The sequence below is a fragment of the Scyliorhinus canicula genome, chromosome 23 (assembly GCF_902713615.1).
Source record: "Scyliorhinus canicula chromosome 23, sScyCan1.1, whole genome shotgun sequence".
NCBI classification, from domain to species: domain Eukaryota; kingdom Metazoa; phylum Chordata; class Chondrichthyes; order Carcharhiniformes; family Scyliorhinidae; genus Scyliorhinus; species Scyliorhinus canicula.
Genome location: NC_052168.1, coordinates 4,751,762 through 4,771,066, shown reverse-complemented (window position 1 = coordinate 4,771,066; position 19,305 = coordinate 4,751,762). Strand labels below are relative to the sequence as shown.

Here is a 19,305-nt window from a genome sequence, read left to right as displayed (position 1 = left end):
CAGTGGCGCAGAGGCTAATTCTGGCGTGATCACCAAAACCGGCATTGATGAGGACACAGTGTTCCTCCGAGTAGAGTTTTTAGTGGGGGGGTGGGGGGGGGGGGACGGGGGGGGGGGGGGAATTCAGGGCCGTGCCGGGGTGGGGGCGAGGGCTGACGTCAGTGAATTTAATTGATCGCCGCCCATACCTTGCAAAATAAGACGGGTTGGTGTTGAGAAATGTTTTAAGGTGAATCGAATCCTCTGGGCAGAGCAGAAAGGAGGAACAATTAACAGAATAACGAGGGTTCATATACGCCAGGGAGCGCTGTTCCGTGGTCCCAATCCTGCCCACAACTCGGGAATCCTGTTCCGAGCTTTGCAATGGTTCTGTTGTAACGGTTATTAAGGGAGGGGGCGAGGGGTAGATATTGGAGGGAGAGGTCACCCTCACTGAGGTCCTGTTGGTCTCTCCCATGGGGTCGCAATCACCCTCTGCCTGTGAAAGAAAACACAAAAAGAAATGATCAAAACCTGTGGGTACAGGAAAAGGAGGAACTGGAGGAAGAGGCGATTCAGCTCCTCAAGCCTGTTCTGGTATTCAATCAGATCATGGGTGATCTTTAGCACCCTCTCAATATGCAGCACCCCTCAGTACGCAGCACCCCTCAGTACGCAGTACCCTTCAGTACGCAGTACCCCTCAGTACACAGTACCCCTCAGTACACAGCACCCCTCAGTACGCAGCACCCCTCAGTATGCAGCACCCCTCAGTACGCAGTACTCTTCAGTACGCAGTACCCCTCAGTACACAGTACCCCTCAGTACACAGTACCCCTCAGTATGCAGCACCCCTCAGTACGCAGTACTCTTCAGTACGCAGTACCCCTCAGTATGCAGCACCCCTCAGTACGCAGTACTCTTCAGTACGCAGTACTCCTCAGTACGCAGTACCTCTCAGCACGCAGTACCCTTCAGTATGCAGTACCCTTCAGTATGCAGTACCCTTCAGTACGCAGCACCCCTCAGCACGCAGTCACCTTCAGTACGCAGTACCCCTCAGTATGCAGCACCCCTCAGTACGCAGCACCCCTCAGCACGCAGCACCCCTCAGTATGCAGCACCCCTCAGTACGCAGTACTCTTCAGTACGCAGTACCCCTCAGTATGCAGCACCCCTCAGTACGCAGCACCCCTCAGTACGCAGCACCCCTCAGTACGCAGTACCCCTCAGTACGCAGCACCCCTCAGTACACAACACGCCTCAGTACGCAGCACCCCTCAGCACGCAGTCCCCTTCAGTACGCAGCACCCCTCAGTACGCAGCACCCCTCAGTACGCAGCACCCCTCAGTACGCAGCACCCCTCAGCACGCATCCCCTTCAGTACGCAGTACCCCTCAGTACGCAGCACCCCTCAGTACGCAACATGCCTCAGTACGCAGCACCCCTCAGCACGCAGTCCCCTTCAGTACACAACACCCTTCCGTATGCAGTACCCCTTAGTACACAGTACTCCTCAGTACACAGCACCCCTCAGTACACAACACCCCTAGGTACACAACATCCCTCATTATGCAGTACCCTTCAGTATGCAGTACCACTCAGTACACAGCACCCCTCGTTACGCAGCACCCCTCAATAAACAGCACCCCTCAGTATGCAGTACCCCTCAATACGCAGTACACCTCAGGACTGACTCAGAGTGCCAGTCTGGATCATAAACTGAACCCATCTGACTCCGAGGCAAGCTCCTGGCCTACACTGCCGGCAAAGCCGGAACAATTAAGGAACCAGACTGTCCGACGTGTTTCACACGGTACGCAGAGAGGAGTCAGCATGAGTCTGGGTCCAATTTGAAGCCCAGTTGAAGCAGTATTCAGCTGACCCCAGGCTCCTTCTCTCTTTATCAGGAGGGATTCTAGACCAGCTGGAAGTACCTGATTATTGAAAGTCCATCGTGGTCAGGAAGGTTTGTAATTGTTGGTTAATTGCCAACTGGCGGATGGTCACACAAGTCTGGTGATCTATCAAAACTGCAGCTGGCCAATGGGAGCCATCGGATAAAATTCTGAAATTAATCGAAGAATTGGGGTCAGTCCTGGTGGATTGAATTGGGCTGGATAAGCAAGGTAGGGAGAGGAGGGAATTGGGCTGGATAAGCAAGGTAGGAAGAGGAGGGAATTGGGCTGGATAAGCAAGGTAGGAAGAGGAGGGAATTGGGCTGGATAAGCAAGGTAGGGAGAGGAGGGAATTGGGCTGGATAAGCAAGGTAGGGAGAGGAGGGAATTGGGCTGGATAAGCAAGGTAGGGAGAGGAGGGAATTGGGCTGGATAAGCAAGGTAGGGAGAGGAGGGAATTGGGCTGGGTAAGCAAGGTAGGGAGAGGAGGGAATTGGGCTGGATAAGCAAGGTAGGGAATTATCCGGCTCCTCCAGCCTATCCTGCCATTTCAATAAGAGCTGTGAAGAGCAAGAAATAGGAGCATGCTTGGGCCATTCGACCCTGTTGTGTTGTGTACTCTGGGATAACACAGGCTGCAACTCGATGCAGCTTTTACCAAAAGATACTCCAGACATTGAAGTCAGTTCAGTGTGATTTATTGAACCATTAGCACAGTTCTCTATGAGTTTGACTCTCCTGCTAATCTTGCTATAGTAACTCAGCCTAACTAACCAGTCTGCTCTAAGCCACGTGGTGGTGGTGATGCTTCTGATCTGCCCCTGTCCTTCTCTCTAAGTGTTCCCTGTGGAAAGAGACAGAGCATGTGTGCCCTGCTCTTATATATGGGTTGTGTAATGCCCCCTTGTGGTAGTGTCACCTCTGGGTGTCTTGGCTGCCCATTGGTCGTGCCCTATTCTATGTTTTCATTAGCTGTATGTCTGCATGTCATGACGTCTCTGGTGCTCCCTCTAGTGTTTACTTAGTCATAGTGTATTTACATTAACCCCTCGTGTATTTACAGCGATGCATATCACCACAGACCCCTCCAGCCTGTTCTAGCATTCGATGAGGTCACGACTGATCTGATGTGGCCGTAACTCCACTTTCCTGTCCCCCCCCCACCCCTCCCCACCCCCCTATAACCGTTAACTCACCCTCGAATATATTCAAAAACCCAGCTCCGCCGCTCGCTGTGGAATAAAACTCCGACGCTAACGCCTCTCGGGGGGCGGAAATTCCTCCATCCCCGTTTTAAATGGGAGACCCCTGATTTTGAAATTTTAGACCCTAGTTCGAGATTCCAATAAATGGGAGACCCCTGATTTTGAAATTTTAGACCCTAGTTCGAGATTCCAAGAGGGAGCATATTGCATCCAAACACCTGTTTCTCCTCCCCCCCCCCCTCCCCCAATGTAGGCATGGCCAATCCACCTACCCTGCACATCTTTGGGTTTTGGGGGGGCGAAACCCACGCAGACACGGGGAGAATGTGCAAACTCCACACAGATAGTGACCCGGGGCCGGGATCGAACCCAGATCCTCGGCTCCGTGAGGCAGCAGTGCTAACCACTGCGCTGCCATGTCGCCCCCTTCCATATACCTGGTTACATAGCCTTTATTACCCTTTCTAAACTGAATATCAATCTCAGTGGTGAAGTTCACAATTGACCCTCAGTCTCAACAGCTTTTTGGGTGAATTGTTGAAATAAGATGGAAGGGGCAGTGACAGGATGGAAGGGGAAAGGATGTCTCCGCCTGTGATAGGCCGTCGCTGTTTAAAAATTGTGGTAGTCACCACTGTTTGTATAACATGTATATGAGAGGTAATACAGTATGGCTCCTGTACTACAGGTACGGGGATAGATCCCTGTCTGCTGGCTCCGCCCAGTAGGCGGAGTATAAATGTGTGTGCTGACCGAGCTGCAGCCATTTCGTCAACAGCTGCAGGAGGCCACACATCTCTGCTTAATAAAGCCTCGATTACTCTCTACTCTCGTCTCGTCGTAATTGATGGTGCATCACAAATAAGGCGTGTTCCATTTAAATTGGGAATGAGGATAAATAGTTCCTCTCAGAGGGTGGCGGGTCTCTGGAACTCTCCTCCTCAAAAGGCAGTGGAAGGGGAGGCCTCAAATATTTTTAAGGCAGACTGAGATAGATTCTTGTGTGGCATGGTAGCACAGGGGTTAGCACTGTTGCTTCGCAGCGCCAGGGTCCCAGGTTCGATTCCCGGCTTGGGTCACTGTCTGTGCGGAGTCTGCCCGTTCTCCCCGTGTCTGCGTGGGTTTCCTCCGGGTGCTCCGGTTTCCTCCCACAAGTCCCGAAAGACGTGCTTGTTGGGTGAATTGGACATTCTGAATTCTCCCTCTGTGTACCCGAACAGGCGCCGGAATGTGGCGACTAGGGGCTTTTCACAGTAACTTCGTTGCAGTGTTAATGTAAGCCGACTTGTGACAATAATAAAGATTATTATTATTATTACAAGGAGGGCGAAAGACGATTGGAGCTCACAGGGACAATGGGAGATGTGGGGACATAAACGAAAGGAATTTGCCTCTTTGTCAGCATCTTGCAACGGTTAAGTTGAGATCAAAGCACGACTGCTGAGTCCATGCGTCAGCTAGTTTGTGCAGAGCAAGATCCCATTTAAAAAACAGCATTTGAGGAGAAAGGGACAGTTTATTGACTTTTAAAATTTTTTATTGACTTAGGTGAATCTGAGGAAGGAGCAGCGCTCCGAAAGCCAGTGATTCGAAGCAAACCTGTTGGACCTTAACCTGGTGTTTGGTGTTCTTCGAAATAGTGGTGGGTGGACGGGGGTGGGGAGCCAGAGAGGGGGGGGTGAGGGTACTCTCCCATCCTCCTGAGCGGCCAGACGGGGTGGGTGCGAATACAAATAAAATATCTTGCTCTCAAACCCGGTGGCCACGTCCTTACCTCATCGCCCTGTAGTAACTGCGGAACCATCTCAGGCAGGGCTGCTGTGTTAAACCGCGGAGCCTCAGTAGTTCACCCAGCACCGCCGACACATCCGGGTTCCTCAGCGAGAGCTCGTACACCTCACTGAACAGAATGAGATGTTTGTATTAGCACCTTCCCCAACTTCGGACACTCCCAAATCTTTACGTTCTGCTTTTCGAAGTGCAATCACTGCGGTGACGCGGCAGCCACTTTGTGCACAGCAAGATCCCACGGGGGACGCCGTGATACTGACCCGTTTCCGTGATGTTAACTGGGGCATTACAAAACTTAGCCATGGACTCTGGGGAGGGGAGGATTATTTGCCAGGATCTTTTATATCTATCTGAGAGGGCGAGGGTTGTTGAGGGGGGTGGGGGCTCAGGTTTAACTCCTTCAGTGCTACACTGGGAGTTGTCAGTCTCATCCTTCTCACACCCTTCTGACCTAGAGGTGGGCGTGCTAGCAGATTGCGTGGTGAGGTTTCTGCCCTGGGGAGCCCAAGGGCCTGCAAACTAGGTGCTGCCAGCCAATCAACGCCCTTTTCCCATGTAGCGTAAACTGTTGCTCCCTCTAGGATGATTTGGTATTCTTGTAATTCTGTCCTGATGAGTGCAAGGCGGAAAACTTTGATAGCATATGTCTTTTTGCAGCAATAAACAATTATATCACTATTCCCCATTATTAACTCTACGTGGATTGAGTGTTGACAATGCAAAGACATATCGTCACCTAATCTTGAAGAACAAACACTATAAAAACCTTAAAAGTATATCATGCGAGTGTTGGCCCAATTTAACAGAATGTTAAACCCCAATTGCGTTGGCATTAGATTCTTTAATAAATTATTTGCAGAAATTTATTAGAAATGGATTGACAAACTGAGAAGGCGGAACTTCATGGATGTGTTAAACTTGGGGAGTCAAGGCTTGAGTGAACATTTCAAAAAATAAATTGAGTACCCAATTATTTTTGTTCCAATTAAGGGACAATTTAGAGTGGCCAATCCACTTACCCAGCACATCTTTGGGTTGTGGGGGTGAAACCCAGGCAGACACGGGGAGAATGTGCAAACTCAACACAGACAGTGACCCAGGGCCGGGATTCGAATCTGGGTCCTCAGCAGCGTAGTCCCAGTGCTAACCATTGCGCCACGCGATACCCCCTAGGCTTGAGTGAACTTACGTTCATTGCCAAAGGCTGGGCCAATCCCCAGCCCGTTCCTTGGTCTTGAGTGACCAAAGTAGTCTTCAGATGGAGTCAGAGGGAAAGTCCAGGGCAGCACAGTAGCACAAGTGGATAGCACTGTGGCTTCACAGCGCCAGGGTCCCGGGTTCAATTCCCCACTGGGTCACTATCTGTGCGGAGTCTGCACGTTCTCCCCGTGTCTGCGTGGGTTTCCTCCGGGTGTTCCGGTTTCCTCCCACAGTCCACAGATGTGCAGGTTAGGTGGATAGGCCATGATAAACTGCCCTTAGTGACCAAAAAAGGTTAGGAGGGGTTATTGAGTTACGGGGATAGGGTGGAAGTGAGGGCTTAAGTGGGTCGGTGCAGACTCGATGGGCTGAATGGCCTCCTTCTGCACTGTATGTTCTATGGATGATTGGAATAGGTCCTATAGATGGAATTCAGTCTTCATTTTATTCTGCCCTTATTTTAGTACGTAGTTTTAACTTCCTAATAATTCCAATTAAATAGCAAATCATACTCCAGAGAGATGGAGTTGGTTGAAATTTCTCTGCAGTACTGTTCGGGAGCTGGGGAAAGAAAGAATGAGGTCCGACAGCGCCGCCGCTGGCAGGAGGTCATAGTTGCACCGTGACACGTTTACATAAGGAAATGTGTATTCAATGGACATGGGAATTCACGTTGGGAAAACTGGCATAGATTTGTGAGGAATGGATTTGCAGATCAGACGTGTGCACAGTGAAACCATTTTTAGTGCTCCAGGTGAGCTGACACTGCCACATATTATCCAGGGTTACTGAAGGCTGCAGAGTGTGAGAAGGCTGTAATAATTATATTTGCCACTCACCTTCCTTCAGGGAGCTGGAGGGCTGCGTGTAACTCCGGAACATTCCGCAACGTGGCCGGGGAACCTGGACGGGTTGAGTTCTCGCCGTCACTGAGGTGCCTCTTCACCTTTCCAGTATTGGAGCTGATATCAGAATGGAGAGAAGAGGTGGAAAGTTCAAATAAAGATTAATCCACCGGCTCCTCCACCCTCATCGGTTGTCAAGCACTTTGGAACTTTCTGAGGTTGGGAAAGGTGGCTATACAGATGTAAGTTCTTCCTTTCTGAGTGTTGGGTCCATCAGCTTCCCGTGCTATTGCGCAAGGACTCTTAAATTTGTCATGTCAAATCTGAGGGTATCAGATGGACGGAAGAATTAAAAACGTTCCATTTATATAAAGCAGCTCACTGCTCCCTGGGAAGCCCAGTCACGGCAAGCTGGTCTGTGGGCAAACCGGTCAGGCAATTTTCACAGGTCAAGATCCCATAGCCAGCAACCTCCCTTCACCACAGTGGGGTGAGGTTCTGTGGTAGTCACCACTGTTGCATATATCACATACGAGATGTAATACGGTAAGGCCCCTGTACTACAGGTACAGGGGGCAGATCCCTGCCTGCTGGCTCCGCCCAGTAGACGGAGTATAAATGTGTGTGGTCTCCAAGCTGCAGCCATTTCGGCAGCAGCTGCAGGAGGCCACACATCTCAGCTTAATAAAGCCTCAATTACTCTCTACTCTCGTCTCGTCGTAATTGATAGTGCATCTGGTTCCTTCCATTTACCTGCCTCAGTTTAACGTTTCCTCTGAAGCCCCTCAGGTGCTGTCTTGATCCTCTGCCCATTTCTCTGAGTCGGTTATGAACCCTTGTCCCAACTTGGCCCCCCCCCCCCCCTCTCTCCCCCGCCCCTACCCTCCTGTCTGAGTCAGGCCGCCGTTGCTGGGCTGTTGCTAAGTGCATTATCAAATTACCCTCGCCCCGCCGACCCAGCACACACCCCCACCCTTCCCCCCCACGTTCTGGGTTCTTACCTCATTTGTGCTTCCAGAATTGAGTTGATGACGTTTCGAGCCACGGCTGTTCGTCTCAGTTTACTTAACTCGCTGGTGAACAGGCTGTCTGAGTGTCTCTTGTGTCTGCGATAAAGGGAGAGAGCGGCGTTTAAAAAATTCAAGTGGCCGTTTCATAAGACCATCGGACATAGGAGCAGAATTAGGCCACTCGGCCTGTCGAGTCTGCTCCTCCATTCAATCATGGCTGATATTTTTCTGATCCCCATTCTCCTGCCTTCTCCCCATAACCCCGATTCCCTTATTAATCAAGATCCTATCTATCTCTGTCTTAAAGACACTCAGTGATTTGGCCTCCACAGCCTTCTGCGGCAAAGAGTTCCACAGATTCACCACCCTCTCGCTGAAGAAATTCCTCCTCATCTCTGTTTTAAAGGATCGTCCCATCACTTTGAGGCTGTGCCCTCAGGTTCTAATTTTTCCTACAAGTGGAAACATCCTCTCCACGTCAACTCTACACAGTCCTGCAACTTTCAATGAGATTCCCCCTCATCCTTCTAAACTCCAACGAGTACAGACCCAGAGTCCTCAGCCGTTCCTCATACGACAAGCTCTTCATTCCAGGGATCATTCTTGTGAACCTCCTCTGGACCCTTTCCAAGGCCCAGCACATCCTTCCTTGGATACAGGGCCCAAGGGCAGCACGGTGGCGCAGTGGTTAGCATTGCTGCCTCATGGCGCCGAGGTCCCAGGTTCGATCCCGGCTCTGGGCCACTGTCCGTGTGGAGTTTGCACATTCTCCCCGTGTTTTCGTGGGTTTCGCCCCCACAACCCAAAGATGTACAGGCTAGGTGGATTGGCCACGCTAAATTGCCCCTTAATTGTAAAAAAATGAATTGGACGCTCTAAATTTTTTATTTAAAAAAAGATACGGGCCCAAAACTGCTCACAATACTCCAAATGGGGTCTGACCAGAGCCTTATACGGCCTCAGAATCACATCCCTGCTCTTGTATCCTATCCCTCTTTTTTTTTTTTTTTTTAAATTTAGATTACCCAATTATTTTTTCCAATTAAGGGGCAATTTAGCGTGGCCAATCCACCTACTCTGCACATTTTTGGGTTGTGGGGGCGAAACCCACGCAGACACGGGGAGAATGTGCAAACTCCACACGGACAGTGACCCAGAGCCGGGATCGAACCTGGGACCTCAGCGCCGTGAGGCGGTTGTACTAACCACTAGGCCACCGTGCTGCCCGTATCCTATCCCTCTTGACATGAATGTTAACATTGCATTTGCCTTCCTAACTGCCGACTGAGCCTGCACGTTAACCTTAAGAGGATCATGTGTCACAGTGACTGGGCGGCCAGGGAATGGGACTGGGCATATTCCAATCCAGGCTGGGTCACAAGAGTAAAGTAAAGGGCTCACAGTGCGGACTAACACAAAACAGACTGGATTGAGCACAGGCAAATGTAGACATGCGTCCAGCTGATGCCTTTTCTTTTAAAAAAAAAAATTTATTTTTTAAAAAATTTAGATTACCCAATTATTTTTTCTATTAAGGGGCAATTTAGCGTGGCCAATCCACCTACTCTGCACATAGCTGATGCCTTTTCAATCACATGAGATTCATAGCTGCTTGATTGTATAGACCTCTGCCACTGCTGAGAAAAAAAACCAATGCTGTCAAAGTTTGCTGACTTGTACTCATCAGATGTAAGAATAACACATTTTTCTGTCTGTCCCAAAATGAAAAGCTCGGACAGCACGCCTCTTTCTTCAGCAACAAGTTAGATTTATTCGAGGTGTTAAAAATTAAGAAGGACTTTGAGAGTGCAAATAGAAAAATAATTTGTTTCCACTGGCAAAAAAAAAGCAAAGAGTAAACAGCGACTATTTTTGAAATGCAGTGATCTGGAATGGGCTACTCGAGAGGGCCATGGATACTAACTTTCAAAAAAGGAATTGGGTAAATACTTGAAAAGCAAACTCATGGGGCAGTGGGGACTACACCAACTGACAGAAAGCCAGCTTTTCGCACAATGGGCCAAATGGCCTCCTTCTGTGCTGAACACTCCTCAAAAATGTCTGGGCAATCCACAGAAGCCAGAATCCTGACCTCCCCACTCCGAAGATATTTTGTCTTGAGGGGCACACGACAGGAGGACAGAACGGCGGGTGAGAAATCAGCACCTGGAGCGTCGCTCCTCACCTGTTTGGAGGTAAAGGCTTTGCCACTTGCAGAAGGAGGGTCAGAATGAGGAGAACCTGCATATTGCTGAAAGGTCTGCTCGTCATCACTCTGTAACAAGAGAATTGGATTTTAGCCTCATCATTATCTCAAGACGATAGACGACTTAAGTCGAAAGTTCTTCTGACTTCTTGCCCAATCCCATCACCCCTCCATAACGTGGTCCTGTTTTCAGAGAGTATTTCACTGAAGAAGAACCCTTGTTCACAGTTTGTTCACTCTTTGCATGGATGCAACATGAAATGAAATGAAATGAAAATCGCTTATTGTCACAAGTCGGCTTCAAATGAAGTTACTGTGAAAAGCCCCTAGTCGCCACATTCCGGCGCCTGTTCGGGGAGGCTGGTACGGGAATTGAACCGTGCTGCTGGCCTGCATTAAAAGCCAGCGATTTAGCCCTGTGCTCAACCAGCCTCACAGCCGGCATTTATTGATTTATGTTTTATAAATTTAGAGTACTCAATTATTTTTTTTTCCCAATTAAGGTGCAATTTAGCGTAACCTGCACATAGAATTTACAGAATTTACAGTGCAGAAGGAGGCCATTCGGCCCATCGAGTCTGCACCGGCTCCTGGAAAGAGCACCCCAACCAAGGTCAACACCTCCACCCTATCCCCATAACCCAGTAACCCCACCCAACACTAAGGGCAATTTTGGACACTAAGGGCAATTTAACATGACCAATCCACCTAACCTGCACATCTTTGGACTGTGGGAGGAAACCGGAGAACCCAGAGGAAACCCACGCACACACGGGGAGGATGTGCAGACTCCGCACAGACAGTGACCCAAGCCGGAATTGAACCTGGGACCCTGGAGCTGTGAAGCGATTGTGCTATCCACAATGCTACCGTGCTGCCCTATCTTTGGGTTGTGGGGGTGAAACCCACACAGACACGGGGAGAATGTGCAAACCCCACACGGACAGTGACCCAGAGCCGGGATTTGAACCCGGGACCTCGACGCCGCAGTCCCAGTGCTAACCACCGCGCCAGCATTTATTAACCATTCTGTAATCACCCTGACAAGGTGGTGGTGATGTTAATAGTCCACTAATAGTGCATCAGACACAACTAAGTGTCTTGCCTGAGGCAAGAGTCAACCACATTGGCGCAAAACTGGAGTTACCAATAGGGTCAAAATCAATTTGGATTCAGATTCCTTCCCTGATGTCCCAGTCACACCAGTACTTCAGGACAATATCGCATAAAATAGCAGGAATATATGTTACAAAATGGCACAAAAACACCTCAGACATGAACCCGCTAGAGAATTCCAGGGGTTACGAAATGCTGCACCATGTACAGTAATAATAATAATCTTTATTGTCACAAGTAGGCTTACATTAACACTGCAATGAAGTTACTGTGAAAAGCCCCTAGTCGCCACATTCCGGCGCCTGTTTGGGTACACAGCGGGAGAATTCAGAATGTCCAATTCGCCTAACAAGCACGTCTTCCGGGACTTGTGGGAGGAAACCGGAGCACCCGGAGGAAACCCTTGCCGAACACGGGGAGGACGTGCAGACTCCGCACAGGCAGTGATCCAAGCCGGGAATCGAACCCGGGACCCTGGTGCTGTGAGGCAACAGTGCTAACCGCTGTGCCGCCAGCACAGGGCTGACCTGGGAATGTTTGTTGCCGGCACTGCCTCGGGCTTTGAGGGTTCCCGGGAAAAGGCAGTGGACGGGTAGACACCCCTCTGTTTCCGACTACGTACGAGAGAGATTCTGTACTGTCACCTCTTCCCCCATGCTAGCAAAATAGGAAGAAGATTAACACACGGACAGTGATTACTTACGGTATCCAGGAGTCTTCAAGAAGCTGTGATCGTCCTTGTCCTGTGAACTTGACAGTCCAGCCCAGATCTCTGAATGTTGACTTCCCAAAAACCATCCCTCTTTATACACACTCTCAACATTGAGTTCACCAGATACACCCACTCGCTCAATCAACCCTTGTCATGGCTGTGTCCTTGATTAGTTACCATTGTTGACAATCAGAATGTTTCTTATCTTGCTACTGGAAGGTCAAGAATAGATAACCCACAAATGTCATCGGGCTTATTCACCAAGGCAGGTCAAGGAAGATGAGGGGTTGGAAATTACCCATAATTCTCGTGCCTATCTTTCTGATCCACGATGCATTCAATTAAAAAGAAGCTGGACAGACTTTTGAAAACCACTATTGGAGCATGAATTTATCAGCCGAGGCGTAGAATATAAAATCATGGAGGTTATGATGGAGCTGTATAAAACGCTGGTTAGGCCACAGCTAGAGTATTGTGTCCCTTTCTGGTCACCACACGATAGGAAGGATGTGAGGGTGCAGAAGAGATTCACGGGGCTGGAGTGTTTCAGCTGTGAAGGGAGGCTGGGACAGGATGGGGTTGTTAGTTTTAGAGCAGAGAAGGTTGAAGGAGGGTCTGATCGAGGTGTACAAAATTACGAGGGACATAGATAGGGCAGATAGGAAGAAACATTTCCCTGAGTAGAGGGGTCAATGACCAGGGGGCATTTATTTAAGGTCAGGGGCAGGAGGTTTAGAGGAGATGTGAGGGAAACATGTTCACCCAGAGGGTGGTGGGAGTCTGGAACTCGCTGCCTGAAAGGGGGGGGGGGGGGGGGGGGGGCAGGAGCCTTCACAACATTTAAGTATTTAGATCAGCACTTGAAACATCAGAGCGCACAAGGCTACGGAGCAGGTGCTGGAGAATGGAATTCGAATAGATAGGTGCTTGATGGCCAGCACAGGCATGATGGGCAAAAGGAGGGCAGCACGGGGGCGCAGTGGTTAGCACTGCTGCCTCACGGCGCAGAGATCCCAGGTTCGATCCCGGCTCTGTGTCACTGTCCGTGTGGAGTTTGCACATTCTCCCCGTGTCTGCGTGGGTTTCGCCCCCACAGCCCAAAAATGTGCAGGTGAGGTGGATTGGCCATGCTAAATTGCCCCTTAATTGGAAAATTGGGTACACAAAAATTTTTTTTTCTATAAATTTAGAGTATCCAATTCATTTTTTCCAATAAAGGGGCAATTTAACGTGGCCAATCCACCTACCCTGCACATCTTTGTGTTGTGGGTTATGGGGGCGAAACCCACGCAGACACAGGAAGAATGGACAAACTCCACACGGACAGTGACCCCCGAGCCGGGATTTGAACCTGGGACCTCGGCGCCGTGAGGCAGCAGTGCTAACCCACTGCGCCACCGTGCTGCCTTCACTAAATTTATTTGAACAAAAATGATGGGCTGAAGGGCCTCTTTCCGTGCTGTGAAACCCGACCGGTGGGATTCTCCGTTGGCCGACTCCAGAATCGGGAAACGGGAATGGGCGGAGAATGCGGCATCGGCTGAAAGTTGAGGTTTGGCGCCAGGTGGGATGCCGTGTTCCGGTTCCTCAACCGCGGTGTGAATACGTTCTACACCGCATGCCAGCGTGGGCCTGCAGATTGTACAGGAAAGGCTGTCGGCATATCATTAACAGGGCCTTCCCGGCATTTCCCGGGCCTTCCGCGATGCCATCCGCCAGGAGGCATTACCGACGGCGAGGTTCGCTTGTGGTATTTCAACTCGGGCGCTTGCGGAGGGCGACACGCGGTACAAACCGTGTCCAACACAGCTATAAGTTGCTGACAGTCGTGCTGCTGGCCGGGGGCCATCTGCCAGGGCCGAGTGGAGTAGCGGGGGGGGGGGGGGGCTAGGAGGTGAGCCACGGGGTCGGGGTGGCCGGGCACGGACCGCCATTGCCGCACTGGCACATAACATCGCGGGTGGTTTGGGTGCCCCCCACAGGCTACTCCCCCGGCTACCCTCTGGCCCCGGGCAGGCGTGCTCCAGCTCACCCAGCGCCATCATGCCGGCTGGAGTGAGGGTCGGCAAGCATTAGAATGGCGCACGTTCGACGCGGTGGGTGCCGGTGCCCGGCCATTAACGGGACCCGAATACCTCCGGGACTGGCATCGCTGTAATCCACGGGGAACACTCGCGGTTCAGTCCCCGCTTCAGCATTTAGTCCCTCAAAGGGAAAATTCCCCCCCTATGACTCTCTGACTCTAAATTAAATTCCTTTTAGCTGTACTGGAACGAGGAAGTGGTTACTACGTGAATAACTAAGCCCAGGCCCCTCAATTTCAACATGCAGGTTTTTATTGGTATTGATTTCACAGATGGAGCACAAGGACTCTTCAGGGTAGTCGAGCCTGGTTCAATTAACCATTTTGTCACCATCAATATAAGAATAATATTTATTAGTGTCACAAGTAGGCTTACATTAACACTGCAATGAAGTTACTGTGAAAATCCCCGAGTCGCCACACTCCGGCGTCTGTTCGGGTACACAGGCCAAAGATGCGCAGGTTAGGTGGATTGGCCATGATAAATTGCCCTTAGTGTCCAAAAAAAAGGTTAGGAGGGGTTACTGGGTTACAGGGATAGGGTGGAAGTGAGGGCTTGAGTGGGTTAAGTGGGTTGGTGCAGACTTGATGGGCCAAATGGCCTCCTTCTGCATTGTATGGTCTATGTTCTATGTATACTGAGGGAGAATTCAGAATGTTGGGGCGGGGTTACGGGTATAGGGTGGATACGTGGGTCTGAGTAGGGTGATCATTGCTCGGCACAACATCGAGGGCCGAAGGGCCTGTTCTGTGCTGTACTGTTCTATGTTCTATGTCAATGTGAACCTCCACGTCTTTCGGGGCTTGTGGGAGGAAACCGGAGCACCCGGAGGAAACCCACGCAGGCACAGGGAGAACGTGCAGACTCCGCGCAGGCAGTGACCCAAGCCGGGAGTCCGGCGCTGTGAAGCCACAGTGCTAACCACCGTGCTACCGTGTTGCAAGAGTGTTGGGTTTTGGGAGCAATGAGACAATCCTGAGATACACGACCAAGCTGAACATCGCAAGGCCTTTTCCCAGATGCACCACCGGTGGGGCTGGAACAACCCGGCAGCCGGAACAGCCGGACGATCTCACTCCTCGTGAGTTGCAATAACTCGCTGCCGACGCGGGTGGCGACAATCGGGGATTTCAAAAGGAAATTGCAGTGGGGCCAACGGATTGCTCTGCAGAGAGAGACGGCATTGACTGGATGGGCCAAATGGCCTCATTCTCATATTCCGCTCGATAACTAATCATAATTGTAAATTGAGAAGTTGAAAGTTTGTGTGTGTGTGTGTGTGTGGGTGTGTGTGGAGCTAGGGCAGGTTAACCCCTGTTACTCTGAGCCAGTCTGTGCCGGCATGGCAGCTGGAGCTGTCTTTGGACTTGGGCCCCAATATCTGGGGGAACAGGGGGCTCGCATCAAGCGAATAACAAAATGGTACCGGGCTAGTGTTTAGCCGGGACGCTGTTGTCAGGAATTTTACTCCAGTTGAATTGAGGAAGCTGAAAAGTGTTGAGAAGAAGGAACTTGCATTTATATGGCGCCTGTCACGCTTCAGGTCAGGAAGTAGCTTTGAGGTCTCCGGTGTAACTTGGGAAATGCGGCCGTCCATTAGCCCACAAGAAGTCGGGCAGCGAGGTAAACGAACGGCTGACTATTTTAGTGATGTCGTTTGGCCAGTGCACAGGTGAGAACACTCCAGCTCAGTGCCATGTTGCATCACTGGAGTGTCAGCCAAGGTTAGAGACTCAAGGCAAGGGCCTTCTGACCCGGAGGGCTGCCTGCTGAGCGAGGCGATGCTTGCTCGAGGCAATGACTTTGCCCTTTAGCATTCAGCCACAACCTGAGTCAAACGGGGGCGCCTCCGCTTTCGCCCACGTCTCACTTTGCACTCTTCAATCACAAATCAGCAAAATCGAAGTACAGGACAAACCTGCAACTTGAGGATAAAATCAGCGCTGACTAAACAAGGAATAGATTGATGGTTAGAACGTTCAGCTCGAGCAAATCAGAACGTTCCCGTACATTTGATACTGACTGTTGAAATCTACTGACAGCATCATGCAGCAGTGACTCTAGGGAGACATGCACACTATTCTCTGCACTGGGAAATATTGCCGCTTAACATTTTGCTTCCAGCTCACACGACGGGGTAGAAATTCTTATCTCTCACTAGAGAATGAGATAAATGAATCTGGGGGCTCTCGAAACCTACTTGATAACAACTCTACTTCCTTAAGTCTTTCCGTTCCTCGGAACATTCGACCCAAATAACCTTACACTGAGACCAGAAAGCTACAGGAAATAGCAACACAACACCATTGATGGCCTGAGATTGTGTTAAAGGTATCTTGATGAGTTAGCGTAGAGGGAGCTTTCGCGTTTCCCGACGACGTCAACAGGCCCTCAGGAGCAGCGATTCTGACCCCTACAGGGGGTCAGCACGGCACTGGAGTGACCCACGCCTCTCCGGCTGCTGATACCGACGTCAGATGGGCGCCGTGGGTCTGCGCATGCGCAGTGCGTCCGGCGCCGCGGGTCTGCGCATGCGCAGTGCGTCCGGCGCCGTGGGTCTGCGCATGCGCAGTGCGTCCGGCGCCGTGGGTCTGCGCATGCGCAGTGCGTCCGGCGCCGTGGGTCTGCGCATGCGCAGTGCGACCGCCGCCAATCCGCGCATGCACGGTGGCTCCCGTCTCCGCGCCGGCCCTGACGCAACATGGTGTCGGGCTATAGGGGCCGGCGTGGAGCAAAAGAGGCCCTCAGCCGGAGAAGCCGGCCCGCCAATCGGTCGGCCCCGCAGAGGTGGGGGGGGGGGCTCTCTGCTCTCCGGAGAATCGGCGGACCGGCATCGGGCTGGCGTCACGTGATTCGTTCCCGGCCCTGCGATTCTCCGGCCAGGTCTGTACTGAGATAATCCCGCCCCCGCAGTCCTTACCCAGTCTGGGCCTCCATGTGACTCCACTCCCTCACCAAAGTGGTTGACTCTTAATTGCCCTCTCACGTGGCCTCGCTAACCATAGACTGAAACACAGGGCAATGAGGGATGGGTAGCAAACGATGGCATTCTTTGCCAGTTTCCCATATCCTGGGAATAAGCTTCAACGATCCTGGAGTAAGAGAATAGGGGTGGGGACAGATTCGGACAGGGCTCCTGTTGCTGATCGCTGGGCAGTCAATCGTGAAGAAAGTGTGCGTTGAGTGAGGACAGGGATCAGGAGCTGTGATACCAACCCAGGGTTGGCAATCATTGTTACTCACACCTGAGAGGCGACCAACTCGCGCGGGTGAGCAAACTAGCAAAACAAAAACCTAGCCTCCCTGCTCTTGATCAGAAACGGACAGGGTTGCCATTCCCAAGGTCACCGTCAGGTGATTGTGATGTCAGTAACCACCTGACAGAATGGAATGAAGCTAAACTATCCGTGCTGGATTGTGTAATATGATAAAGGGCACGGAATGAGCTGACGTTCTAAGATTGGCTTGGCTCCTGTCCAGAGGGTTATGATTATCGCTGATATTCTCGGAACTACTTAAAGGATTAGGTATAGACGGCCGTTCCTGCATCATTGTTTAGCTATACATTCAAAGGTAGCATCGCGGCCCTCGTACATATCGGCTTTCGCCACCAATCGAATCTGAATTTCAGTGTTCTAGTTGTTAAGGGACACAAACGAAGCCAAGCATGTTCTTCTGGACAAAGGAGATAAATTGTGGGTTGAGTCTGGTGTTTGGTCACCATTCAGAAGATCCGATAGCTAAACTCGACGGGGTGGACATTTGCTTTGAATGTTTTTTAAAATAAATTTAGTGTACCTAATTAAATTTTTCCAACAAATGGGGCAATTTAGCACGGCCAATCCACCTAACCAGCACATCTTTGGGTTTATGGGGGCGAGACCCACGCAAACACGGGGAGAATGTGCAAACTCCACACGGACAGTGACCCGGAGCCGGTATCGAACCTCAGCGCCGCGAGGCAGCAGTGCTAACCACTGCGCCAGTTTGCTTTGAATGCCAAGTGAGGTGTGAGACGCAACCTCAAGACCCAGACAACCCAAATCACCAGCCAACCTCATTTGTCTGGGGGTTCCCAGCCTGCACAGTGAGCAGCGAGAGGAAATCTCTCCCGGGGACGGGGGGGAACAGGCAAGAGAGGGGAGAGAGAGGGATGGGGGGGGGGGGCTGGATGGAGAATGCGAGCAGCAAGATCCAAAATTGGATTGAGTACAGTGTGGATGAGGCTGCCGTACTCGGAGGGGAGGGAGGAGGGGGTGATGGTGGAAGCGGGAGAGGGAATGTAAACAAAACAGGTGAAAAACACAAAAATCAAATATTATCACCAAAGACTATTTGAAAAATGCACAAATGCACTGGCCTTATCTCCCGGTTGGTGGGCAAACAGGAGAACATTATCCCAATAAATACTTGGGTTGTGAATGTTTATCTCGTCACTGATAAGTCCTGTACATTGTTTCTGTCTGGAGGTGTTGATGCTGCGTCTGCTTATGCGGCTATTCTGGAAATGTCAGATACTGGGGCCCAGACAACTGACGACATGGTCACCAAGGGTGGAGACATGGAAATCAGGAATATACCAGAGGAACTCCGGGATCTCAAAGCGTTGTCGGGGGCTGGAGGAGGTTACAGAGATAGGGAGGGTTGTAGGGGATGGAGGGGGTTACAGAGATAGGGAGGGTTGTAGGGGATGGAGGAGGTTACAGAGATAGGGAGGGTTGTAGGGGATGGAGGAGGTTACAGAGATAGGGAGGGTTGTAGGGGATGGAGGAGGTTACAGAGATAGGGAAGGTTGTTGGGGGCTGGAGGGGGTTACAGAGATAGGGAGGGTTGTTGGGGGCTGGAGGGGGTTACAGAGATAGGGAGGGTTGTAGGGGCTGGAGGAGGTTACAGAGATAGGGAGGGTTGTTGGGGGCTGGAGGGGGTTACAGAGATAGGGAGGGTTGTAGGGGATGGAGGGGGTTACAGAGATAGGGAGGGTTGTAGGGGCTGGTGGAGGTTACAGAGATAGGGAGGGTTGTCGGGGGCTGGAGGTTACAGAGATAGGGAGGGTTGTAGGGGCTGGAGGAGGTTACAGAGAGAGGGTGGGTTGTTGGGGATGGTGGAGGTTACAGAGATAGGGCGGGTTGTCGGGGGCTGGAGGTTACAGAGATAGGGAGGGTTGTAGGGGCTGGAGGAGGTTACAGAGATAGGGAGGGTTGTTGGGGCTGGAGGAGATTACAGAGATAGGGAGGGTTGTTGGTGGCTGGAGGAGGTTA

The 19,305-nt window shown here is 51.1% G+C and overlaps 1 protein-coding gene across 2 annotated transcripts; it reads right to left on the bottom strand.

Annotated features, from left to right (window-relative positions):
* Nucleotides 1–122: 122 nt before the first annotated feature.
* Nucleotides 123–17,372, bottom strand: LOC119956275. 2 transcript variants are annotated; one of them, XM_038783349.1, is made up of 7 exons: nt 16,968–17,372; nt 10,115–10,204; nt 7,921–8,025; nt 6,914–7,036; nt 4,858–4,983; nt 1,918–2,048; nt 123–478 (listed from the first exon to the last, which is right to left on the bottom strand). In XM_038783349.1, the coding sequence occupies exons 1-6, from the start codon at nt 16,982–16,984 to the stop codon at nt 1,922–1,924; spliced, it is 588 nt and encodes a 195-aa protein (XP_038639277.1). In that variant the 5' UTR covers nt 16,985–17,372; the 3' UTR covers nt 123–478; nt 1,918–1,921. The 2 variants fall into 2 exon arrangements, with proteins under 2 accessions (XP_038639277.1, XP_038639276.1); XM_038783348.1 differs by lacking the exon at nt 16,968–17,372 and adding an exon at nt 11,955–12,643.
* Between the last annotated feature and the right edge of the window lie 1,933 nt (nt 17,373–19,305).